The sequence below is a fragment of the Arvicanthis niloticus genome, chromosome 6 (assembly GCF_011762505.2).
Source record: "Arvicanthis niloticus isolate mArvNil1 chromosome 6, mArvNil1.pat.X, whole genome shotgun sequence".
In the NCBI taxonomy this organism is placed as follows: Eukaryota; Metazoa; Chordata; class Mammalia; order Rodentia; family Muridae; genus Arvicanthis; species Arvicanthis niloticus.
Genome location: NC_047663.1, coordinates 47,074,095 through 47,101,617, shown reverse-complemented (window position 1 = coordinate 47,101,617; position 27,523 = coordinate 47,074,095). Strand labels below are relative to the sequence as shown.

The 27,523-nt window shown below is 37.3% G+C and overlaps 1 protein-coding gene across 1 annotated transcript in view; it reads right to left on the bottom strand.

Moving 5' to 3' along the window:
* The window catches only part of Pafah1b1 (platelet activating factor acetylhydrolase 1b regulatory subunit 1), a 51,099-nt gene that overhangs the window by 11,673 nt on the left and 11,903 nt on the right, over positions 1–27,523 (bottom strand). The window contains exons 2-6 of the mRNA XM_034504601.2: positions 14,210–14,418; positions 5,623–5,707; positions 5,309–5,383; positions 4,155–4,361; positions 185–353 (exon numbers count right to left, since the gene is read on the bottom strand). Coding sequence (XP_034360492.1) covers positions 185–353; positions 4,155–4,361; positions 5,309–5,383; positions 5,623–5,707; positions 14,210–14,241 — 568 coding nt within the window. The 5' untranslated portion in view covers positions 14,242–14,418. The remainder of the gene's footprint in view (positions 1–184; positions 354–4,154; positions 4,362–5,308; positions 5,384–5,622; positions 5,708–14,209; positions 14,419–27,523) is intronic.

The following is a 27,523-nucleotide window of genomic DNA, read 5'->3' as shown; positions in this document are numbered from 1 at the left end:
ATTAGTATGTCATGCAAACCTTACATGCTCCTAACAAAAAACCTCTACCACTAAAGCTTGTCCATCAAGCTTGCACATCAAAGCAGACAACTAGGAATTAAATGTAGAATACCCAAACATGATTAGCAACTATTTCTAATCTTAAATTTTCTGTCTGAGATGAAAGTATCGTCCTCTGCCTTACCGTGCATGGTTCTGATGCATTCAAAACCCTGAAAATCCCATAATTTAATCGTCATATCTGCAGAACAGGAAGCCAGAAGCTTGCCACTGTGGTCAAAGGAAATGTCCTGTACAGAGTCTGTATGGCCCTTGAGAGTTCGCTCAAAATCTCCAGTCTCATAATCCCACACCTGTCAAGTAAATAAAAAAATGGGAAACACAATCCATCACTTCCTCATTTCACACTTGCACTTAACAGCTTAGTCTGGTATCTTATTGACTAGTTACCAAATAACAAATAATCTATGTTAGAAATATCAAATCTTCAAGTACAAAGTAGCTTTTCCCTACAGAGAAAAATTGATCTCCAACTATCCAAGAAGTCCTTCAATATTACATTTGCTAAGTATCTATCACTTAATTATGCTAATGAGAAGTATAGAAAGTCAAGGAACACTAGTCTGATAGTAAGTATTAGGCATAAATAAGAAAATTCAAGTGCAAAAAGATGTGTTAGGACCAATGTATGTACAACAGTGGACTGACTTAAGTTCTCAATTTTACTAGAACATTAGGGCTTAGATATTTAGAGGACTAAGAAGAAATCATAAACTACAAACTATTCCGGAATCAAGTGCTCATGATTAACAAAAGCACCGTTTTCAAGACAGGATTCCTCTGTGTAGCCTTGGCTGTCCTAGAATAAACTTTGAAGAAGACCAGGCTGGCCTGTAACTGAGAAATTCACCTGCCTCCACCTACTGAGTACTGGGATTAAAGGCATGTGCTACCACGCCCAGCTTTTTAAAGTCATTCTTAAAAGACATTTTTTTTCTAAAATAGAAATTATGAATTAGCAAGAATAAATATTACAGTTATTACTCAAGAATACTCTTTGTTCTAGTGGCCAAATCACAGTCTGATTTAAATCATTTTTTAAAATACCGATTTTTGCACTTGTTTTGCATGCAACAAGTCTTAGGTTCAACTCAATGTCCAACAACTCCGGAAAACATTAAAAATACAAAGACAACACCCACAAACAGCAATAGAAAAAAAACTGAATACTGATTCCTTGCTGTAAACTCAAGACAGTTTGGTCCATTCTACCTATAGCGAGCACAATTTTAAATTCGATAGGGAGTACACATATACATACAAATTTGGAGAAATAGACAGTACAAAAAAACAAAAACCAACCAAACAAACAAACAAACAACAAAGGCAATACATTAAAGAGCCACCATACAGGAGCTGGGAACCAAGCACTGATCCTGTGTACGAACAGCTGGTGCTCTTAACTACTAAGCCAGTCAACATACGAGGACTGATAAACTAGGCCTGGTGCAGGTCTGGTGGTTCATGCCATTAATCCCAGGACTCAGGAGGCAAAGGCAGGCAGGTAGATCTCTTTGAGTTCAAAGCCAGCTTGAGGACAGCCAAGGCTTGTTACACAAAGAAACCCTGTCTCAAAAAAACAAAACAAAAACAAACAAATCCCAGAAGACAAAAAAAAAATAGAAAGAGTACTGATAAGCAAGTATAAAAACTATTTATAAGGAATTTCTAGTATATACATTATATGAAAGATACAAATTTATATCTTACACAACAATATAAAGTATTTTCCTAATTTTATTTTTGCTGTTTTGAGACACAGTGTCATTATGTAGATCACTGATACTGGCCTTAAACTCAGAGATGTTTGCCTCTGCCTCATAAGAGATAGAACTAAGTTGTGCATTATGTGGCCAGCCAGAATTTGTTTTTAAAGCAGTCTTGCTAGTAGCCTAAGCTATTTCATAAACCATCTGCTTCACCCTCGAGTGCTGGGCACATATCATCTAAACAAATAAAACCAATACCTTCAATCACACATTCGAGCATATCTATAGAAAAAAGATCACTGTTTGTTCAATTCTGTGCTTGCTTAGCTAGATTCACCCCTAAGTATATATCAGGGGTTTATTTTTATTTTATGAGACAAGGTTTCAGGTGGCCTAGGCTAACATCAAATTTGCTATATAACTAGCTGCTAATGAACTTGAATTCTTAATCTTACTATCTCTGTTTCCTAATGCTAGGATAATAAACATGTGCTCCCACACCCCAAAACCTATTCATTTTTAAATTTTTAAATGTTATAAACGTGTGTGTGTGTGTGTGTGTGTGTGTAGGTCAGCAAACAACTTATGAAACTACTACATCCAGCCACTTTAGTTTTTATTTAAAGGCAGTGTCCCATTAAATTTTAAAGTCCTTCATGTAGTCTATTACTGTTTAAAATGTTGTAAGAATGCATACTTTCATCATCACTGGAAATAACTTGTCTAAGAGTTAAAATGGGCTGATAAGATGGCTCATAAAGGAAGTTGTTGAACAAGGCTTGGCAACCTGAATTTAATCCTCAGAACCCACATAAAAAGTGGATAAAGAGAACTGACTCTAGCAAATTGTCTTCTGACCTCCACATAACCACTGTGGGGTACACACACACACTAAATACCCTGACAGTTCCTAGCACCCAAGACAGATGGTTTACAACTTCCTACAACTCCAGTTCCAGCAGACCAAAAACCCTCTTCTTAGATCCACGGGCAAGCACATGGTGCACATGGAGGCCCTGAGCCTCCAGGATCACATACAAATATGTAACACATAGTGCGTGATGACTAACAACTTCAATCCCAGCACCACGGAGGCTTTAGTTTGAGGCCACCTCAGTATACATATTGAGTTTCAAGACAGCCAGGGCTATGTGGGGGGAGCCTGTCTCAAAATAAAGGGGAAAAATCATAATAATAAAAAAGTAAAATATACTCTATTTGAAGAAATGGTGAAATAGTCATGCCTGCATCACAGGCAGGACTACTGTTGTGATATATACAATATTTTATTAAACACTGACAAATAAAACAATGTTGGATCTTAAAAAAAAACAAACAAACAAAAAAAAACAAAAAAAACCAAAGACACCCATCTGTATTTTATCTATCTTTTTATATATGGTTTACACAATTGTCATTTTATTATAGGTAGATGAAAGAAAACTGTACATTACTTTAGACTAAAGTTCTATGGGAGAGTGGTTTTGTAAACTAGTATTTTTTACTGCCTTTTTTTTTTTTTTTTTTTTGGTTTTTCGAGACAGCGTTTCTCTGTGTAGCCCTGGCTGTCCTGGAACTCACTCTGTAGACCAGGCTGGCCTTGAACTCAGAAATCCGCCTGCCTCTGCCTCCCAAGTGCTGGGATTAAAGGCGTGCACCACCACTGCCCGGCTACTGCCTGCTTAAAAATAAGGAACAAACTTATTCTCCAAGAACAGAATCTATTATATTAAAGGAAAAAAATGACATACTGGACAACTAAATTAAAAACACTCCACGTTTTCAAATATATCAGTTACTTATTGAAGAATGCCCTCTCTAGAGCTGTAATGAAACTTTAAGTCTGCCTTTAAGGTTTAGTACCAAAATCACTCAATACAGTTTCAAAAAACTATCTGCCATCCCCCCCACCCCCCAAAAAAAACTATGCTGACATCCCAAGTTTGATTTCTAAGACCCATGTGGTAGAAGGAAGAAATAACTCCCATAACTTGTTCTGTGGCAACCACATATGCCATCCTAGGTATACATGCATACACAACACAGGCAGGCAAACACACACAAACACACACACCAAATAAACAACAGAGGGAAACTCAGAGTTCCTTCTCTGTGTCCCTTTGCTTTAGGTCCTTATTTTTAAAATATTTTCTGTCACTTAACTTACATCAAGTCTGCCTTTCAGAAAGATTTACCTTACTTGGGAGTGGTGACATACAACTTTAATCACAGCACTTACTAGGCAAAGGCAGGAGAATTTCTCTGGGTTCAAAGCCAGTCTGTCAGCCAAGACTACATAGAAAAGAGATTGTGACTCAAAAAACAAAACAAAACACAAAAACACCAAACAAAAAGCAAAATGAACAACAACAACAAAAAACTTGCCTTAATTGTAGCATCCTCTGAAGCAGAGACCATAACACTGAACACAGGATGGAAAATGACTCGAGTCACTGGACTCCTATGACCACTCAAGGCGTATTTCTCAGGTGGACGGGGAATCCATTCTTTTGGGTCTCGTTTCTGACCAAGAGGACCACCCGATGTAAATTCTTCTTTTGCTTCATTTAGTTTTGATTCTAATTCCATTACCTTGAGAGGGAACATGATTAAATAAAGATGTGTTCTATAATGTATTTGGTTTATTTCTTTTTTTCCTTTTAGGTAGGCTCTAACTATGAAGCTTAGGGTAGTCCAGAACTTAGGATCTTCCTGTCTCAGTTCCCACAGGCTGGAGTTACTATGCCTAGCTGGAACTAATTCAATCAAAGACAATTTTCATTTTCTATACCATGGTTTATTATTTATCCTACAAGTAGTAATATTAACGAAAAAAAAGCTAGTATCTACTGAGCATCTACTAGGCATTGGTTCTTGTCCATGAGCTTAGTAAAGCTGGCCTCATATTAGAATAATGTTTGTTATCTATTCTAACTTTGTCTGTGAAGAATATGTATTTTAGAAATGGAATAGTATGTTACTTTCATCTTACAAGTTAAAAGAAAAAAAAAAAAAACCCTCAGAGATAGGACTGACTCATGTATGACACATTTAGTGCTCTTTTTCCAGTTACAACTAGTTATGTCCTTCCAAGGCATTGGTTCTCAACCTTTCTAATGCTTCTACCATACACATCCTTGTTGTATTGTGGTGACACCCAACCATAAAACTACTTTTGTTGTTACTTTATAAGTATAATTTTGCTTTGCTACTGTTAATTAATGACTTATAATGTAACTATCTAATGTTCAACCCCAAAGGGGTGCAGTGCAACACACAGGCTGAGAAGCATAGTTCTAATGACATAAATGATACCTTAAGCATCAATTTTTTCAGTCAAGACAATGCAGGTTCAAACCTCTAGACCGTATAACTAATGTATATCAATAATGACCTTAAAACCAAAGATTTCATGAAGCAAAGAAAATGTATTTTTTTCAAGATCAAACATCAGTATCAGCAGATTAGTAATTATGGCAATATTTTCAGAAAATTTATAAGCACACATTGAATAAACTGACTTAAGAAGAACTATTTACCTTTTTTTGTAATCTAATAACAGATGTCCATTTTTTTTCCAAAAGACCAGCATACTTCTTATCTAATTCTTCATTCTAGAGGAGAAAAGGTAAGATCTTTTAAAAAATGGCTTAACCATGACATCTTTAAGACAAAACATTATTAAATACTAGATTATACAAAAGTGAGAAAATTAATAAGCTCAACACTAAATAAGAACAAATGGCAAAATTTGAATAGCTGAACTGACCTAACTACTGAACCTTAAGTAAAACTTAAACCATTAACTATACTACGAATAATTAAAGACTGATAATTATAAAATCAAGCATACCATATCTAGTTCAGCTTCCTTTTTAAAAACTGAATATGCCTCTTCATAGCCATTTGAACGAAGATAATCTGCTATAGCGCGATTTCTGAAAGAAAAAATTCAAATGAGTCCTAAACATACCTCATTTCTATTTGAGAAACTACATTTATTAAAATCTTTTTTTTTTGAGGAGGGGTGGTGGTCCAAGACAGTTTCTCTGTGTAACCCTAGCTGCCCTGAAATTTACTATGTAAACCAGGCTAACCTCAAACTCAAGAGATCCAGCTGCTTTTTCCTCCTGAGTACTGGAATTAAAGATATGTACCACCACTGCCCAGCTATTAAAATCTATTAAAAAGAGTACTAAATTATATAAATATTTCTGGAAATAAAATGGACACACTTCCAAAAGCTCAAAAACATTTAGCTACTGTCACAATTTATCTGTATTATTTTTGAGCATCTATCTTTTTTCTTATTTTGAGAGATGCAAGGAACTGAGCTCAGAACACTGTACAAGCTCAGTAAGTGACTCACCTCTGAGCTGTCCCAGCCTGACATTGTATAAGTTTCTAAGTTACTGCTCTGCTTCTAAGTTGTGGGTACTCCACAGCTCTATCTATTTCTATACATACCTAGATATCAACTGGTTAAAGTAACCATCAGTTTCTCTAGTGTTGACATTTATTCACCTTCTCTTACTATTTGATGAACATACTCAAACACTGGAGATTAGAACTGAGTTTTGCATAGAAATGTTTTTAATAAAACTACTAAGAATACAAAGAGATGACTCAGTGGTTATTTCTGTCCCAGCACTCATGTAAAAGGCTGAGTGTCCTATGCCAAGTCTATAGATCTAGTACAAGCTAGGTAGAAAGAACCTGTCTGGGGCTTGCTGGCTTCCTGACTAGCTAAAATATTCTAGCTCCAGGCTCAGAAAGTAACCCTACTATTCAAAAGGAACAGGTAAAGAGTGTTGTCTCCAGGCAGACACACATTCATACACCATAAAAATACCTCTCAGGCACAATACCACCTCCCAAAAATACTATAGTAAATATTTTAGTATTAGAAATATCACTAAATGCCATGCCGTGGTGGTGCATGCCTTTAATCCCAGCACTAAGGAGGCTGAGTCAGGAGAATCTGGAGTTTAAGTCCAGCCCAGGCTACATAGTGAGTTCAAAGCCAGTTTGGACTAAGTGGCACTGAAAGACCTTATTTAAAGGTCTTTGTACCTTTAATACAATACCTTTGTACCTTTGAATAATAAAAGGTACCTTTGTACCTTTGTACCAATGGAGGTACATGCTTTTAATCCCAGAACTCCAGAGGCAGATCTGAGTTTGAGGCCAGCTTGGTCTACAGAGTGAGTTCAAGGACAGCTAAAAAGCTAGAGAGAAACTCTGTCTTGAACCCCTGCCTCCCCAAAACAAACAAAAGAAATAACTCTAAACTATTTTAACAAACTAAAAATGTACAAGCTACAAACAATATATTATCTTAGAATGGCATTTAGAATTATAAAGGCAGCAAAACTGAAGTGGCTTGAAATGTATTTTCATACTTCTCTTTCATTCTGTCCTAACTCCCTTTAATAGACCAAGTTGAACTCAAACTCAGAGATCTGCCTGCCTCTGCCTCCAAAGTGCTGGAATTAAAGGTGTATACCACCACACCCATTGAAAGTATATTTTTAGAAGATTTATTATCAGAAGTGTACAAGATGATTAGATAGGCTAACTAAACACAGGAAGATTTTGACAGTACAATTAAGCTATAAATAAAGGAAAGATTATTTTAGGACACCTGAAGACTTAACTCATCCCCCTTTTTGAAACAGGGTTTCTTTGTATAGCCCTGGCACTCATTCCTGCCTCTGCCTCAAGAGTGCTGGGATTAAAGGTGGGCACCACTAGAGCTTGGCACATCTTCTTTTTTTGTTTGTTTTTGTTTTGTTTTTGTTTTTCGACACAGGGTTTCTCTGTGTAGCCCTGGCTGTCCTGGAACTCACTCTGTAGACCAGGCTCAGAAATCCGCCTGCCTCTGCCTCCCAAGTGCTGGGATTAAAGACGTGTGCCACCACTGCCCAGCTTGGCACATCTTCTAAATATAGGTTCCATTTGTTGACAGAACTGTTTTTTTGTTGTTCTGTTTTATCAGTGGTGGTTTTGTTTCTGAGACAAACCCTAGCTGTCTTGGAACTCACTATGCAGACCAGACTAGCCTCAGACTCACAGTATTCCTGACTCCTGAGCAATGGATATAAAGGTGTGTGCCACCAGATCTGACCTTCTGAATTTTCTTAAGTTTCTTGAACCTGTTAAGTTTCCTTAGAGTGCCACAATGCTTAGCTGATGGAACAATTTTTACCCAAAATGAACAGTTATATGTTCAATATCATCTACAATACAAGTTAAAACTGACACACACTTTAAGTCTCAGACTGGTCAAGCCATAAAATATGGTGGTTGTTCTAGGGTTATCTGAGCAATCACTTGCTCTCATTCCTCTTTCAAATAACCACTTTTCAGTCAATAACCATTTTTCAGTCGGAGTCTAAATGCAGAAATTACAACTTTCTCACTTTTCTAAATATGTGTGTTTTAACATTTCCTTTCTTTTCTTCAGCATGTCTGTCTATTCTTCTAATACAGTGTTCTAGAATAGCATCAAGTCTTCTAGGAAACAAAGTGTTATGGCACAGTAAATGGAGTTTGAGGTCTTAATGTCAACAATATTGCGTGCACACGTGCATACGGAAAGTACAGGACTACAACAGGTATTGTTCCTGTGAGGAGGAACCAAATTGAAGCCATTTTGAATAAGATTTCCATTTTGAATAGTTCCCAGGACCTCCCTGGGTAACTGACATCCTGGTTGGCAAGTTAAGACAGGATGAGGCAAGTCCTCCACAACCAATGGGTACAGGTAAGACCCTTAGTTACAAAGTCCCCTATCCCAAAATTCTGACTGGTGGAAAAAATGTAACTGGTACTGATGTTTGTGGTTTTCAAGCTTAAAAGCTCTGTAACATTTTATTTGGGGACTCACCTCCTGAGTCTGTGCTGCTGTCTGTCCCTAACTAGTCAGTTTTTGCTACCTAGCCCAAATAAAAATTTTACTTTGTAGGACATTTTTGCTTAGTTGGGTTATTTTGGATTTGCAGACCCTAATAGGTGCTGTCTATTTTTCTTTTTCTTTTTTCCCTTTGAGATGTCCTCTCTCATAGTTATCAAGTAGGCCAACCTAGCTGGGTAGTGAGTTCAAGAATCACCTCCTCCAGCCTAACCAGCAATGGGACAATTCCAAGTCACCAGGCCTAATGAGGCTTGTTATTTTTTAAAACTTGTTTTATGTGTATGGGTATTTTGTTTTCATATATGCTTGTTTACTACATATGTACCTGGTGGCCAAAGAGGTCATAAAGACATCAAATACTGTGAACTGTAATTAAGAAGACAGTGAGCTGCCATGTGAAACAGAAAATCAAGTACAGTAGCACTCACCTTTGATGACAGCAAAGGCAGGCAGACTGCTGTGAATTTAAGACTAGCCTGATCTACATATGAAGTGTGTGCCAAGCCAGCCTAGACTAAAGAATGAGAGACTATGACTCAAAATAAAGTGCTACAATGATGCCAAACAGTAGCAAGTAAATTTTGAGAGGTAGAAGTGAGAATTATGGTCTTTAAGAGAGATATGGGACTTTTTTCCATATCATTTAATTTCATTATAAAATAAAAACTACTACTTAAGGCATTCAAAACTTTGTTAAAACAAATTTAAAGCACATTCATTAATAAAATGTTTTTAATGTTGAAATTTTAATTTTAAAGGTTATTTAGAAGAACAAATTATAGAGAAGGCCTTCAAACATTTTTAAAAAAGAGAAAAAAAAAGATACAGTGTATCTACCTATAATCCAGCATTCAAAGATGTCCCAGCCTGGGATGCATAGCAGTAAAGAAAGGACTCTGTGGTAACTCTGACATGTGGATAGCAACAGAGGTAAAACGGATCTTTTCTTCTATACAAGCCACAAGCATCAAACCCAGATAGCTTCAGCATTATAGAAATATGTGATTAAAATTGTACAGTAAAATTGTACACTTTAAAAAAAGAGGTTTATTTGTTTTATGTCTGTGAGTGTTCTAGCTGCTTGTACACCTGCAAGCCAGAAGAGGGCATCAGATCACTTTACAGGTGGTTGTGAGGCACCCTATGATTGCTGGAAATTGAACTCAGAGCAGCCAGTGCTCTTAACCACTGAGCTATCTCTCTAGCCAGTAAGGCACTTCTGAAGAATGACTCTTATGAAAACATGGAAAGAGCACAGTTTTTACCCAGATGCTGTTATCTGGCCTCCACAGAGACCAGATACACACACCCATGCACACAGAGTACACCTATACACACAGGTACAACACCCATCCATGCACATAAAATATAAATAACTGAAAACACACACACACATCAAAACCTAAGCAGACCTCAAATAATACAAAAGTACATATACATAGGGCTATTCATTATAGCATTACTCTAAAAAAGATTTATTTATTTTATGTATATGAGTACAATGTTGCTGTTTTCAGACACACCAGAGAAGGCACTGGATCCCACAGATGGTTGTGAGCCACCATGCAGTTACTGAGAATTGAACTCAGGACCTCTGGTAGAGCAGTCAGTGCTCTTAACCACTGAGCCATCTCTCCAGCCCCTATAGCATTACTTTTAATGTCCCAAAAATGGATGACTGGTTAAAAAAAAAAAAAAAAAACTAAGGTATATATACAGTGGAGTATTATGTGCTCTCTTTACATACATATATACACACAAACATACATACATGCAGGGAAGGTGAGATCTCTTTGAACTAATATGAAATAATTCTAAAACATGTTAAGTGAAAAAAAGCAAAGCCTAAAACACATACATATAAGGGGCTGAAGAGGTGCTTAGTGATTCTAAGTATATACCGCTCTTCCAGATCAGAAAGCAGTCCCCACGGCTGGAGAGATGTCTCAGTGGTTAAGAGCATTAACTGCTCTTCCAAAGGTCCTGAGTTCAATTCCCAGCAACCACATGGTGGCTCACAACCATCTGTAATGGGATCCAATGCCCTCTTCTAGTATGTCAGAAGACAGCAACAGTGTACTCAAACATAAAATAAATAAATCTTGAAAAGAAAGAAAGAAAGAAAGAAAGAAAGAAAGAAAGAAAGAAAGAAGTCCCCAGTACCCACATTGGAAGGCTATCAGTTGCCTCTACTAGCCCCAGACTCCAGGAAATCCAATAATTCTGGCTTCTGTGGGCACTTACAATGACATTCATATCCCACAAAGAGACACACATGCATACATGTAATTAAAACTTTTCTTTACTAGTACTTATAAGCCAAGTCTAATAGGTTAGGTTAAAAGGCTAAGACACAAGAACTGCAAATTTAAGGGCTGCTTGTTGTGCTATAGAATGACTGCAAAGGTAGTCTGAGGAAATGAGTAAGACTGTCTCAAAATTAAAAAGAAATGTAAAAAGATGTAGTCCAATGGTTGAGTGCTTACCCAGCAGCCTTATGTCTGTACTCAGCACCTACTCTCAATTAACAAACAAAACAAAACAAAAAAGGAGCTGAAAACAATTAGTTTTGTAAAGGAACCTGGTTCCATGCTCAGCACCCACATGGCAGCTCACAACCATCTGTATTTCCACTTTCAGGGAATCTTAAGACCCCACTGGGCATGAGGCATACACATAGTACACAAATGCACATGCAGACAAAAAGAACAAACCCATACAAATCATAGGCACATGAAATATATTTAATAAAGAATTATGGAAATATACTAGTTTCTCATATTTTTATAAAACAATAAATTGTTTCTACACACACATTGAGGTTATAGCTTGGTAAAGATTTTGAATAGGTATGTTGCAGTTGCTTAGTTTTCTGAGAAAAAGCTTTACCATGTAACCCTGGACTAGACTAGAACTCAGAAGTCCAGCCTGCCTGTCTGTCTCCCTCATGCTAGATTAAAGGTATTCACATAGCACCCAGTTGTTTACTTTTGAAACAAAGTCTTGTGTAGCTCAAGTTAGCCTTGAACGTCCTATGTAGCCAAAATGACCTTGAATTTCTTCATCCTCCTTTATGTCCAGTTCAGGCTTTGTGTGATGCTTGGGCCCAAATCATGAGTTCATGCATACTAAGTAAGCACTCTGCAAATGGAGCTGTTTCCCCAGCCAAAGAACATTTTAATGTTTATCTGTACACATTTTAAAAAATGTGTTTTATTATTATTTATGTACAACTATACACACACATACTCTGTGTGTGTTTGTGTGTGTGTGTGTGTGTGTGTGTGTGTGTGTGTGTGCATAACTGATGTCTATGAATCCAAGAGTAGCCTGGTGATCTATATAGAGATTTCCAGGCAAGGCAAGACTACATAATAATAGGATACAAAACAAGATGCCAAAAACCTATAAAATTACAATAAATAAACACAATTTTATTTTAGAAAAATAATCTTCACAGAAAGGAATACCAATAATAAAACAATCAATCAAATAACTTACAAATGTATTTCATGCCCAGGGTGGATAAGGGGAGAAATCAGAATAGGTTATAGGTTTCTTTCCAGGAAGACAGGTTTTTATAGTAGTTTCAAGATTGATCAAATGAGTTAATGTTACTGTTCGGAACTACAGTTATCATGACAGAAGAAGATACAACTAGGACATAGAAAATAAGAAAGAACCACATATATATATAGGATAGAATTATAACAATCATGATATCCTGATTTCTAAAAGATGTTTATGTGTGCATATACCTATCAGTGCTTTGTTGTTTTACTTTTGTTGTTGTTTTTTTTTTTTAACCATATGAGTGCTCTACATGTACGTATGCCTGTATGCCAATAGAAAGATCTGATCCCATTATAGATGGTTGTGAGCCATCATGTGGTTGCTGGGAATTGAACTCAGGACCTCTGGAAGAGGTGCTTGCTATTAACTGCTGAGCCATCTCTTCAGCCCCTTATCAGTGGTTTTTAACTGGGGCACTGGCAATATCTGGAGACTTTTTTTGCTGTGGCATATAATAGGTAGCAGATAGATATGCTGCCCATTGTTTTTCTCAATCACACATACCAAGAATTTTTTGTTTGGTTTTGTTTTCCAGGACAGGGTTTCTCTATATAACAATACTAGCTGTCCTAGAACTTATTTCATAGACCAGGCTGGTCTCAAATTCAAGAGATCTACCTGCCTCTGCCTCCCAAGTGTGGGATTAAAGGTATGTATGCTTCTGATGTTAGAGGCATTGGATTCTCTAAAACTGGAATTATAGACATTATAAGCCACCCCACTGGATTCTAGGAACCCAGGTCCTTAGCAAGAACAGTACACACTCCATACTCTGAAACCACTGAGCCAACCCTCTTAGCCCTCTTTTTCTTTTTTAATAATAGAGTGTTTCTTGGTTTGGATTTATCTATTCTTTCTTCTCAATTTGTGTAGAGACACTTAGGAACATGCATATATTTCTTGTTCCTTATTGATAGTTTCCCCTAGATTTAATGTCCAATGATGATTCTTTGCTTAAACCATTCTTTACTGATAAAAGACAAATAGACACTATGGCAAAGAAAAGGAGTTCATTTTTTATAACATCCTAGACCAATCCTAGATTAAAACGAACAAGCTAGGGAGATAGCTCAGTGGGTTAACTGCTTGCCATTCAAGTATTAGGACCTGAGTTCAGATTCCCTCCACACTTACACAAAAGCTAGATTTGGTGGCATCTGCCTATAATCCCAGTGCTGAGGAGTCCCAGCCAGCCAGCCTGGCCAAACTGCTCAGTAATAGTAAAAGATACTATCTCAAAAAGTAAAGCTGCAGAGTAACAGTGGCTCCACCTGCACATAAGCATGCAACCCCAACACACATGCACACAAATATGTATATATTCACACACCATATAACTACTTAAAATTAAGTAATTACTTTTTTGTTCTGCTTTTTTGAGATACTGTGGCTCTGGATAGCCTGGAACTCACTATGTAGACCAGGCTGACCTCAAATTCAGTGACTTCTCTGCTTCTTGAATGCTAGGATTAAAGATCTATACGAACTATACAAGTGACTTTTTTTTTTAATTAGAAGAGCTACCTACAGCAGTGTGTATCTTCCTTTGAGTATAATAAATCTTAAGAGATTTTTTTCAAAAGAATAAAACTTACCAACTAATCTAATCATTCATTCTGCTTTTAAACTAAAACATGACAAATAATTAATTCCTTGCTCAAAGAAGGTCCAAATTTGAAACCAAGACAGTGTTAACACTAATATAGCAGACATGGTAAAAATATTTTAAACTTGGGACTTCTCTAGACTGCATCTTAACACTTTCGCTCCCACCCTAGTTCCTTCCCCCATCTCTTTGACAAGGTCTCAGGTAGCTCTGAGCTGGCCATGAACTTCCAAAGTAGCACAGGATGGATAACCTTGTCTCTACCACCCTCTGTACAGTAAGTAAATCATGCCTAGTTTATTATTCTAAGAGGTTTTTAAATAGCAGAAAACAAGAGAAACTTACAGTTCATCTCGTTGTCTCTGGGACAGCACCATTTTGGCTGTAATGTCAAGTTTATTTGATATAGTGGTATGTCCCTCCAGAAAAATCAAAAGTTGTGATCCCTGGATTTGAATTAAATATGCCACTATGTGGCTTTCACAGAGGGAAAAATGATTCTTTTTTCAAGTGAATCCAGTCAGCAACCAGTCAACAAGTAAGGTTCATTCCACCTAAAGAGAAAGAGAGAAAGAAAAAATAAAATTATTCCCCTCACTTAAAATTTTATTATTTCTAAATTACTAATTATAGAACACGTTTGCAATGTGATTTTAATGCCAGTGTGCATATTAGATGACATATTCAACCTACAGTTTAAAAAAAAATTAGTCAAGGCCAAACAAAATAAGTGCCTATCTCAAAAAAAAAAAAAAAAAAAAAAAAAAAAAAAAAAAAAAAAAAAAAAAAAAAAAAAAAAAAAAAAACACCAAACCATAAACTGATATGTAGACCAGGCATCCTCCTGCCCCCATAAATGTGTTTCAGACATAGGTGGTATCCCCAAACCCAGCCATATTTTATGTAGTTAAAATGATCTAATGATGCAAAACAGTACTTCTGTTGCTGTTTTTGAGATGGGGTCTAACAAGGTAGCCCTGGCTACCTAAGACTCTTAGCAATCCTCCTGCCTCGACTTCTAATGCTAGGTTTACAGACATGTACCACCACACCCAACAACACAGCAATAATTTTAAATTTAACATATTTCCTTGTTTAATTTTTACTATGAATATATAGCTGCTCTAGAAAACTCCAATTCTGGGCTGGAGAGATGTCTCCGAAGTTAAGAGCACTGACTGCTATTCCAAAGGTCCTGAGTTCAATTCCCAGCAACCACTCGGTGGCTCACAACCATCTGCAATGGGGTCCGATGCCCTCTTCTGGTGTGTCTGAAGAGAGCAATGGTGTACTCATACACATTAAACAAATAAATAATTAGAAAAAAAAAAAAAAAAAACCCGAAACTCCAATTCTGCTTACAGATAATTTATTCTATTTTTGGAGTCAGGGTCTCACTATGTCTTAGCCTTGGTTGACCTCAACTAATAGCAATCCTCCTACAGAGGATGGAACATCTGTACAATTCAGCCTAGGGTCAAAAAAGAATCACACACATGCTTTTCAGAAAAATTACTCAACAGTGAATGAACCTATAGGAAATGTGCAGTAATGAGATAGCTCCATGGAAAGGGCACTTTGCTGCAAAGCCTAACAACCTAAATCTCTGGGAGCCACATGGTAGAACTAATTTCTTCAAGATTTCTGATCTTCAGAGTTGAGTACACACAAGCACTCAACCAATTTAATTTAAAAAATAAAATTAGATCTGGAGGCTTAACACAGTTAAACTGCTTACCTAGCTTAGGCAAGACTCTGAATTCAATAGCTAGAATGGGAGAAAGAAAAGTGAAGTGTGTATAGTATGTGTTATGTGCTCAAGTGAGTATATGAGTAAGTATGCCATGTCTATTTGAGTGACACTCTAAGTACAAAGTGTCTATGTGTATAAGAGACAGCGTGTGGAAATACATAGTGTATATATTTGAGTGAGTATGTAGGTATGAAGTGCTTATATGTGTGAGTATATAAGAATGTATGAGCATTGTGAAGGGTGAGGCTGAGAAAAAGCAATTAAGGAAGTAAAAGAAAACCAAAATAGTTGGCTGCATTAGCACAAAGTTCACTGATAACCTTGTTGAGAATGTTTTTGGTCAAATGTTAGAAAAAGGGCTTAACATGACAGAAACAGTATTAATTATTAAACAACAACAAAAAATAGAAACAGGTATTTTGTTAGAGCCCAAGCTGGCCATGAATTCAAGGCAATCCTGCCACCTCAACCGAACAGGTACTGGATTACAGGAATGAATGAATCACCATGCCTGACTAGAAAACAATGTTTAAATGGACAAGAAAGTGTAGAGACAATACCATAAAAACTTTACAGGTAAATATAAGCATTTGTTTCCCTCTGCCAGTTAAGATGCTTAAACATGGATGAAGAAAAATAGACACACACACACACACACACAAAAAAAAAAAAAACCAACAAAAAAATTATAAAATTTTTGTTTATTTGAGACAGGGTTTCTCTATGTAGTCCTGGCTGTTCTGAACTCACTCTGTAGACCAGGCTGACCTCACAGAGATGTGCCTGCCTCTGCCTCCGGACTACCAAGATTAAAGGTGTGCACCACCAGTACCTGGGTAGTTTTAAAGAATTTTAGTATCAATAAGCAAAATACTCCCAGCTTTAACTGTAGATACTCTATACAAATGGTACTATAATAATAGACAGACAGGATGTACAATTATACCGATGTATTTTATATTAGTGTAGTGAAAGAATACTGAAATATTGTTACTATAAAATCAATCTGATCAAGTCTCTCACTCTATCAATTTGTAGTAAGTAGAAGGCAGAGAACACAAATAGCCTTAGAAAGCAAATTACTTAGTTTCTTCATGGAAAGAGAGACAGAAAAGGAACCTGAGGATTCAAAGACACGTTGACTCAAGCCTCCACAGTATTCAAGAGGTTAAGACAATATATTCACTAGTTCAAGTTAAATCCTAGCTAAATTATGAGTTTCAAGGCCAGTATGGATTATCTCAAAAATAAATAAAATAAAAGATAAAGAGACATTTACCAGCTGCAGTTTTATGAACCATGTTTAGATCTTGATCCAAACTATAAAATAAATGAGCAGACACTTCAAAAAAATCTGAATACTGATTAGAAAACTGATTATTACAAAAAATTACAAAATTCACTAATTACTCTTAGTTTTATCTAGTTAGATATTTTCCATATAAAGTCTTTTAAAAGTAGAAGTTAGAGCTGTGGATATTAATATCCAATAAAAAAATGAAAAAAAAAAAAAAAGAACTGTGGATATTGCAGACAAGTTAGCATTCACACAGACATATTAAGTTCTTAACTACCAAACAAATACATCAGAAGAGTAATAGAGGAAGGAAAGAAAGGGAATAAGATTTGGATGCAATAAAAATGGTTAGAAATAACCAAGCTTTAGAATACAATTCCAAAACACAGAACTCATTAATGTGTACTATGTACTGTAGGAATTCTGTTAAACTTAAAAATTAACTGCCCCAGGACACACCCTGGGAGGAGCATATTCCTTAGTCCAGGATACCTGCTGGATTACCCTGAGGGATTAACATTCAGAGGAAGAAGGGATTAACATTCCTCAGACCACAAAGAAGGAAACCCACCTGGGGATGGGGAAGGCACAGAGCATGTAGACAGGCCAACCCTTGACACTTACAGACAAGGGAGGTCCTTGCCACCTCATTCCCCAAAGACCAATCAGTATAAAAGTCACACTGCTCCACCAATCATATTGTGCCTAGTCACTGTTTCTCTAGTTCACCCCTTTAACTGTATAAAAACTGCTCTTAACCTCAACTCGGGGTTCTTCTTGCCTGCATGCAAGAGAACCTCAGTGCACTGGATTATTATCATTAACCCTCATGTTATTGCAACAAATCCCGTCCACATGAGCTTCTGGGGGAGCGTGCCCCCTGGTTTTGGATTTTAGAGTCCAACAGTACTACCATTCAGAGTACAGGTGAATTCCTAAATATGCCACTGTAAACAATTACCTTCCCACAGACTTGGAACAGATGTAGCACAGTTGATAGAGTGCTTTCCTGGGGGCATGAAACTCTTGGTTCCATCCTCAACATTGCATAAAGTAGTACAAACCTCCAATTGCAAGGTAGAAGCAAGAGGATGTTCAAGGTCATTCATAGCTAAATTAAGTTCAAGGCCAACCAAAGATACGTGAGACCCTTTTTCAAACAACAAAATACCAGCAAAAAAACCCCAAACAAAACAACAAACCCTCAAGAACATGTTTTATTTTTGTAGGAAGGAAGGATTTGTGCTCACCACCTGGCACATTATTATTATCATTATTATTATTTTGCTTTGGTTTTTGAGACAGGGTTTCTCTGTATAGCCCTGGCTATCCTAGAACTCATTGTGTAGACCAGGCTAGCCTCCAACTCACATAAATCTGCCTGCCTGCCTGCCTCTGCCTCCCAAGTGCTGGAGATTAAAAGCGTGTGCGCCACTGCACAGCTGGCACATTACTTTTTAATCAAACTAAATATTATAAGAATATTGAGGGATATTATAATAAAGCAATACTTTAAAGACAGATATAAATCTAATTATAGATCTCTGTTCTAAAATGAATACAACATAGAGTACTGAATGTAAAACAAGGTACAACTCAGGAATGGCTTGATAATCGTCACATAAAAAGTTTTAAAATTGGGCTAAAGAGACAGCACAACAGTCAGAACACTGGCTGTTTTTTCAGGGGCTCCAAGTTCAATTCTTAGCACCCACATGGCAGCTCAACTTTCTCTATAATTCCAGCACCAAGGGATCCAATATCTTTACACAAACATACATTCAGGCAAAACACTAATGGCACATAAAATAAAAATAAATCATTTAAGATTATTTTTAAGTTTAAAAATTTAATCAAAACAGGAAATTGTTTTTCTCTTTCTATGTGCCCCCTCTAAAACAAGGTCTCACTAAGTAGCTTCTAAAACTCACTGTGTAGATCAAGCTGGCCTCAAACTCACAAAGTTCTGCTTGCTTCCCTCCCTCAGCTTCTCAAATGCTAGGATTAAAGATTTGAGCCACCCTGCCCAGTTCATTTTTTTTCTTTAATATACTACAAATTATGTAAAATTTACCAAATGGTTTTAGAAAAATATGGGTCAAAGACATGTCAGAAAAGAAGGTGTGTAATACTTCAGGAACCAGACAAATGTGATGGTGCACACTTTTAACCCCAGCAAGTAGAGGCAGGCAGATTTCTGAGTTATAGGCATCCTGATCTACAGAGAGTGTTCCAGGACAGGTGGGCTACTACATAGAAAAGATCTAGTCTCGATGAAACAAACAAACAACAAAAAAGGAAACAAACAAACAGAAAAACCTAATTCAGAAACGGGGGGGGGGGGGGGAGTGTGTGTGAGTGTGTGGAGGGAAAATTAAATGGTTTGGGTGAGAATGCTTGTCTCCAAACCTAACAATCTAGGTTTAATCCTTGGACCCCCACATGGAAAGAGAATGTCCTTCTAGACTGTCTACACACACACACACACACACACACACACACACACACACATATACACATACACACACACACACACACTTAAAATAAATGTCAAGCCTGTTAAAAGAATTTACGTTTTTTATGAGTTATGTCTTTAACCCATTATCTTCTAGTAATTTTTTTTGTTTGGTTGATTTTTTGAGACAGGGTTTCTCTGTGTAACCTTGGCTGTCATGGAACTCTTTACAAACCCCAAGTGATGAGATTAAAGACATGTACCACCACAGCCAGGCTCTTTTAGTAACTTTTATCTACTGCTGAACCAACCTTAACCTATCTTTGTTACAACTTGTTAATAGCAGATCTAGTAAATCATGGAGCTTCTAAGTTAAAATGTTGACTTTTGATTTAAAGATTTCAATTTTCTAACATTTAAAAAAATGTAAGGATATGCCCAGCTTACTGGTGCAAACTTTTCTCTCAAAGGCAGAGGTAGGCAAATCTGAGTTCAAGGTTAGCCAACAAAAAGTTCCAGGAATGCTGAAGCTACGTCTCGAAGAAAAAAAGAAACAAAATAGAATGAAAATTCTAAGTTCTCAGTCACACAATACTGACACTAAAGCACAGTTCATTAAAAATGTACATTCTTTCAACAATCTTGACACTTCTGTGTGTGCACACATATGCATGTGTGTGTCAGCTCAACTTTGGGTGGCTTCTCTGTTGCATGTAAAGATCTTAGTTTTTTGAGGCAGAGTCTCTTTACTCATCCTGAAATTCACTATTTTGGCTAGACTGGGAAATGAGTTTCAAGGATTCATCTGTCTCCACTCTCCAAGACTGGGGTTCAACACATAGGCCACCAAACCCAACTTTTTCTATGAGTATGGTGGTATGGATGAGAATAGCTGCTATGGGCACATGCATTTTCTGGGTCTTGGAGGTATGTCAGGTAAATGGACTCTGAGGCTTCAAAAGATCAACACATGAGCTCTCGGCTTTTCTAATGCCATGCCTGTACTCTGTCATAATGGACTCTAATCCTCTGAAGCCATAAATCCAATCAGACACTTTGTTTTATAAGGTACCTTGTTCATGGTGTTTTAGCACAGCAACAGGAAAGTTAAACAGTGGCTGTTGGGAAACTCAACTCAGGTCTTCATACTTGCACAACATTCAATTTACCCACTCAGCTATCTTCTTAGATCTGTTTTTTAAAGTTACAAGTAATCCTGATTCAGTTAGTACTTAAAGCATTCATGTAACATTTGAAAATAATGTTTTACATATTTTTCAGTAATTCTTTGACAAAAGATGGGTATGACAGAGATCACACCTAAAATCACAGCAGGAGAATACATAATTTAAGTCTAGCCTAGGTTACATGGGAGAATCTGGAATTTAAGGCCAGCCTGAGTTTTTCTCCCCACCAAGAATCACTTCTACCAATCTCAAGTGTAGTAAACTACTACACTAAATTATACTCTTGCACTATAGCATAACTTTCAATTTGGGAGTTTATTACTCTATTAACTGAAAGCTGTCATGGGAGAACACATATCAGTTTATGTAAATAAAGCAGTAATTTCTTTAGACTAGAAAGTACTGCAGAAAAAGAATAACACTGTTTTCTCAAAATAATTTTGCTAAAGTTAACTATTTAAATACAAACTTTCATCAGAATTACCTAAGGAACTCTGAAAATAATAAGCCTCATTCTCAAAAATTCAGAAGCATATAAATTTTAATTTTATTCAATAGATAAAATATAATCCATATGACTTTGATGCACACCCCCAATAAAAAGCCAGATAATGCCTAGTGGTGGTGGCACACGGCTTTAATCCTATCACTTGGGAGGCAGAGGCAGGCGGATTTCTGAGTTCGAGGCCAGCCTGGTCTACAGAGTGAGTTCCAGGATAGCCAGGACTACACAGAGAAACCCTGTCTCGAAAAAACCAAGAGCCAGATAATACCACACACCTTTATCCCAACACAGAGGCAGGTGGATCTCTGAGTCTGAAGCCAGTCTGGTCTACAGAAAAACCCTGTCTCAAAAACAAAACAAAAAGAAGAGGTAGAGGAGGAAAAAGAAGAAGAAAAAGGAAGGAAGGAAGGACGGACGGACAGACGGACGGACGGACGGACGGACAGACGGACAGACAGACCAGACAATAAATAGGTAGTGATTGGAGGAGCCATTTATAATCCTAGTATTTATATTCCTAGTATTCCAGAGGCCAAAGTAGACTTGCCTCAATTCAAGGCCAACCTTGACTACAGGGTATTATATAGTAAGAACCAAACCCTACCACAACCAAAAATAAATTAAGAGAAAACAGTATGAAGGCTAGCTAGTAGTAAAAGATCAAAAGCAAAATTACGAATTAAAAAAAAAAGAAAATTAAGAACTAACAGTGTCAGAAAATCTTATGCGTTTGACTAGAGTTTGGCTCAGTGTAGAATGCTTGCCTAATGTATGTATATAAGGCCATGAGTTTGATCCTCAGCAGCATAAATTAATACACACCCAGCTTCTCGTTTTTTGTTTTGACCCATACAATGAAAAAGAACAGACTCAGCAAGTTGTCTCCTAACCTCCACGTATGTGCTGTGGTGCGTGTGCATGCACACCCCTCCCCACATACACACATACTAATATTTAATTAGTATTAGCAAAACTTTCAGCAGCTAGCACAAACAGACCCAGTTTTATTCACTTTTGCATGTTTTTATAAGAAAAAAGTTAAGCAAAATAACTCCTATGATTTCCTAATACTTTATATATACACACATTTAAGACTTCTCACACTGCACTGTAATTATATGCTGTGATTATCTCAACAATATTCCTCCAAAGCAGCAACTCTTGGCATATTTTTCATTCTATCTCTAAAATAAATTCACAGTAATTAGCAAACAAATAGACATCTTTTGTTCCCTAATTATCCTACGAATCATAGTAAAACTAAGACCAATTTTTAATGTGCTCTCAGAAAGCAGATACACTAAACCACTTGAGTCTCTTCTCTTTTAAAAAGCCAAACAAACAAATTCTAAAATCTGGTCAGTTAGATTCATCAAAGTTCAAGCACTTGGGGTTGGGCTGGATGTAAATGTGTTTTGTTTTTCTGAGACAGGGTTTCTTTGTAGCCCTGGAACCAACTTTGTAGACCAAGCTGGCCTCAAACTCGAAGATTTGCTTGCCTCCGTGTCCCCTTCCACCAACCATTTTTTTCCTTTTAAAAGACTGGCATTAGCATGTATCAGAGCAATACATTGATTGTAAAAATCCTACAGAAAAGGAAAAAAATTGACAAGCTGCCTCAACACTAAAACTTCAACTTTTATTACCTTTAGCATGTACATTACTGTTCTGGTACATTATGTACATTACTGTACATTCTGCTAACATTTTCTAGAGATACTAAGACAAATTCAGGGGCTGGAGAGATGGCTCAGTGGCTAAGAGCACTGACTGCTCTTCCTAAAGGTCCTGAGTTCAATTCCCAGCAACCACATGGTGGCTCACAACCATTTGTAATGAAATCTGATGCCCTCTTCCGGTGTGTCTGAAGACAGTGACAGGACAGTGTACTCACATACATAAAATAAATAAATCTTAAAAAAAAAAAAAAGAAATCTGAACTAAGACAAACTCAACTAGAATGATCTATAATTATAATTTTTTAAAAAGTTAAACCCAAATTGGGTATTGTTGGTGAATGTCTGTTAGCCCAGCATCCAAGAGGTAGAAAGCAGAGTCATCCTTAGCTACAGAGCAAGTTTGAGGCCAGCCTGGAATAAATGAGATCCTACCTTAAAACAAACAAACAAACAAACAAACAAACAAACAAAACCTAAGAGTAACCTCAAAACAGAAGAGAATCCAGGCAGTGGTGGCACACGCCTTTAATCCCAGCACTTGGGAGACAGAGGCAGGCGGAGTTCAAAGCCAGCCTGGTCTACAGTATAAGTTCCAGGAGAGCCTGGGCTACACAGAGAAACCCTGTCTCAAAAAAACAAAAATAAAACAAAACAGAAGAGAAAAAAGCTTAGTAACACATAATAAAAAAAAATCCATGTAAGGGGCTGTGGAGATGGCTCAGAGGTTAAGAATGCATTCCGCTCATCCAGAAAACTCAATTTTATTTCCCAGCACCCTCGATAGGCAGTTCTTAAATGCCTGTACCACTAGGCTCCAGGAGATCTGGTGCCATGCCATCTTTTGGAGCCTCTATAAGCACACACACAGATAACAGACATATTCACAGACAGGCACACACACAACTGGTGTACACCTTGTCTTGTTTTGTTCAAGACAGTTTCTCTGTGTAGCCATGGCTGTCCTGGAACTCTATAGTCTAAGCTAGCCTCCAACTCCGATATCAGCTTGCCTCTGCCGGCACCACCTGGAACACCTTGTCTTTTTAACTACAATGTTGCAGAATATTTGATCACATTGTGAAACCCATGATTGTGAACTGGAAAACCCTTGATGTGATGTGCTCAGCCCTGGCAGACACATTTTATCCAAGACATTTCTATTTACTGTAAATAGGTTGTTGTGGTGTGGCTCTGCCCTGGCACACACCATTAATCCAAGTGGCTCGGTAAACAGGATTAAACCAAGTGAACCACAGGTCAAGAGGTAGAGCAAGCAACCAGTTGAGAGGAAGTGAACCTAAGGGAGTCCAAAGCGGGGTCAGTGAGTTGAAGGGTATTTACATCAGTGGAGTGGGAAGATCCTTTTAACAGTCAGGTATTTGTTCTTGGTTTTGAAGACAGCATTCTCTCTTTCTGTGGGTTACTGCAAGAGACAGAGCCTGACATTTAGGTGTCTTTCCTCTACCACTTTCTACCTCATATTTTTAAGTATGGCCTCCCTTGGCCCCCACAGTTTACCAATTAACTACACTGTCTGGCCAGTGCGCTCCCAGAATGGGCATTTCTCTCTGCCTCACCCCAAGAGCTGGGTTTAGAGGCACCCTGCATCTCCCCCCACACCACACATGCATGCATACAAATGTGCCCGTGCGCGCGCGCACACACACACACACACACACACATCTTATGTGGATGTTAAGGAGACAAACTCAACTTGTTATGGTTATGCCACGACAAGCACATTACCCACTGAAATATGTCCCCAGGCCCAAGATGGTTTTCTCTAAGGTATGAACTTGATCCTATAGGCAAACCCACTTCTATTAGACAGCAACTGCTCAGAAGTTATAAAAGCAGTCTTCCTCAACTGATTTCTAACTATTATCCACACTAATGTTTGTCTCTATCTGTAAAAATAACTTATAAATAGGGCTAGCAAGATGACTCTGCAGGTAAAGGTGCTCACCATCAAGCCTAATGATCTGCATTCCACGTATCCCACATAGAGGAAGGGGAAATCCAACTCCTGAAAACTGTTCTCTGACCTCCATACATGAGCTATGACACATATGCAAATATACATGCAAAAGACACACAACTAAAAAAAATGTTGATAGTCTCTGCCCTTAAGAAACTTACCAAAAGCCGGGCAGTGGTGGTATACGCCTTTAATCCCATCACTTGGGAGGCAGAGGCATGCGGATTTCTGAGTTCAAGGCCAGCCTGGTCTACAGAGTGAGTTCCAGGACAGCCAGGGCTACACAGAGAAACCCTGTCTCGAAAAACCAAAAAAAAAAAAAAAAAAAAGAAAAAAAAGAAAAAAAAAAAGAAAAGAAAAAGAAAAAAAGAGAAGGAAACCTACCAAATAAGTGAAGATGTGAGCTAAATGGATTTATTCATTATGTCTTGATAGGCTCTATACTATAACATAAAGATTAACAATCCACTAAAGGAACACACAATAAAGTTAAAAGCTAGAAGGCTAGCAATGGGAAGGCAGGGTAAAAATACTCTTGCTCTAACTGACCAAGTCAGCATTATAAACTAAAAGATGTTAAAAAGAGATGAAACTGGCTGACAATTCTTTGAGGCAGGTTTTGGAAAAAGAAATAATGTGGAAAAAATATACAAGTGCACATTTTGAGTAGTTAGGAAATACAGTATTCCTATAAAGGCTGAAGATAGCAAACAGCTACAAAAGGCAGTCACCAGTGTTATCTGTACTCTAAATTCCAGAGATTCAGAACTGACAAAAAAAAAGTAGCTCTCATACTGTCAAAGAAAACAAAACTTACTTCTAAATAAAGGTGAATTGTGTTTGAGAAAAAGACAAAGCTGTATTTATTACAGGCATTAGTAAAACCCATAACACTAAGAAGGTGCAGTAGCGCACACCTACAATCCCCAGCACTTGGAGGCTGAGATCAAAGTTTGAACTGAGCTACATAGCAAAACAAATCACCAAAACAAACAAACAAAAAAACCCCCAAATATCCTCTGTACATTATTTTATGCTGAAAACTGAATCCTGGTTTGTAGGAACTGTATTCTGTCAAAGCAATTTATTTCTAGCAGTATAAAGTTTTTCTGAGTCTCTCTTATACTCTGCACCAAGCAGGATAGCACATATATTTAATTAATCCCAACACTGCAAAGACAGAGGCAGCTGATCTCTTCAAATTCAAGGCCAGCCAGGTCTAGTATCACGTTCCAGGCCAATCAGGGGTACACAGCGAATAGGATTGTATCAATTTTAAATTCTTCTGCTTAAAATCTTTCTAGAATCTGAGGGTACAAAACAGTATCTGGCATTTGCACAGAACTCCATGTTGTATAGTTTGGGGTCCTGTTAATAATCATCCAACTGCAATGTACTGTGGACTAGTCCTCAGTAATCTGGACACAAAAGGGTATGAATCATGAACTAATGTCTATAGAGAACAATACAAGTTGTAAACTTTCTTTTTATTAGTATTTTATTACTTATTTTTATTTTATGTACATTGGTAATTTGCCTACGTGTATGTCTCTGTGTGAGAGTGTCAGATCCAATGGAACCGGAGTTAACTGTGATTGTAAGCTGCCATGTGGGTGTTGGAAATTGAACCCAGGTTCAACTGAGGAACAGCCAGTGCTCTTAACCACTAAGGTATTTATCTCTCCAGCCCCAGTTTTATTATTATTATTGAGACAGGGTCTTATGTGTAGATCCTGAACCTAAATATCTTTCCTTATCCTTAGTACTAAGATTAAAAGCTGAGCTTTGTTTACATGGTGATAATATTGAAGTTTGATCTAATTTTTCAGGTTGATCTAAAAAAAGACCATACAAGGTATATAATTTTAAATATAGCTTAAAAACTTTTTTAAGATTTATTTATTTTATATATATGAATACACTATACTGTAGCTGTCTTCAGACACACCAGTAGAGGGCATCAGATCCCATGACAGATGGTAGTGACCCACCATGTGGTTGCTGGAAACTGAACTCAGGACCTCTGGAAGAGCAGCCAGTGCTCTTAACGGCTAAGCCATTCTCTCCAGTCCTTTTTTTTTTTTTTTTTTTTTTAAACTCAGGGTTTGTTTGTTTTTTAAGATTTATTTTATGTATGTGAGTACACTGTCGCTCTCTTCAGACAGATCAGAAGAGGGCACTGGTTGTGAGCCACCATGTAATTGCTGGGAATTGAATTCAGAACCCCGGGAAGAGCAATTGGTGCTCTTAACAACTCAGCCATCTCTCCAGCCCCTAAAAACTTTTTAGTTATACAAGGCCAAAAGAAATGTATTTACAAACTTAGTCTGACCTGAAAGTGGTCAGCATGCAACCTCTAGCTAATGAATAAACTCAGATTTTTTTCAAGGTCAAGGAAACGAGAGAGAGGAAAAGGAGAAAAGTTCAGGGATTTGTGATCTGAAATTGATGCTAATAATATTATTTTATATTTAAATCCAAATCATAAAAATTACTAAGAGAAAAGCATTTTAATTAACCTAAGGATGACTCCTGCATGCAAAAACAATCTCATCTGCAAATACTTTACCATATTCACAGCAGTACTCTAAACAGTGCAATGTTAGAAACACTGAACTGTCTATTTCTGAAGACTATCTAAAAAATACTATACTAGGTGAAAATAGTCTAAAAGAATCTAAAGTACCACTCACATTGTGATACGCACTTAACATAAAAACCACGGACCAGGACAAGTGAAATGGCTCAGCAGGTAAAAAGCCCATCAACAATCTTGACCACCTTAGCCCTAATCCTAGGACCCAG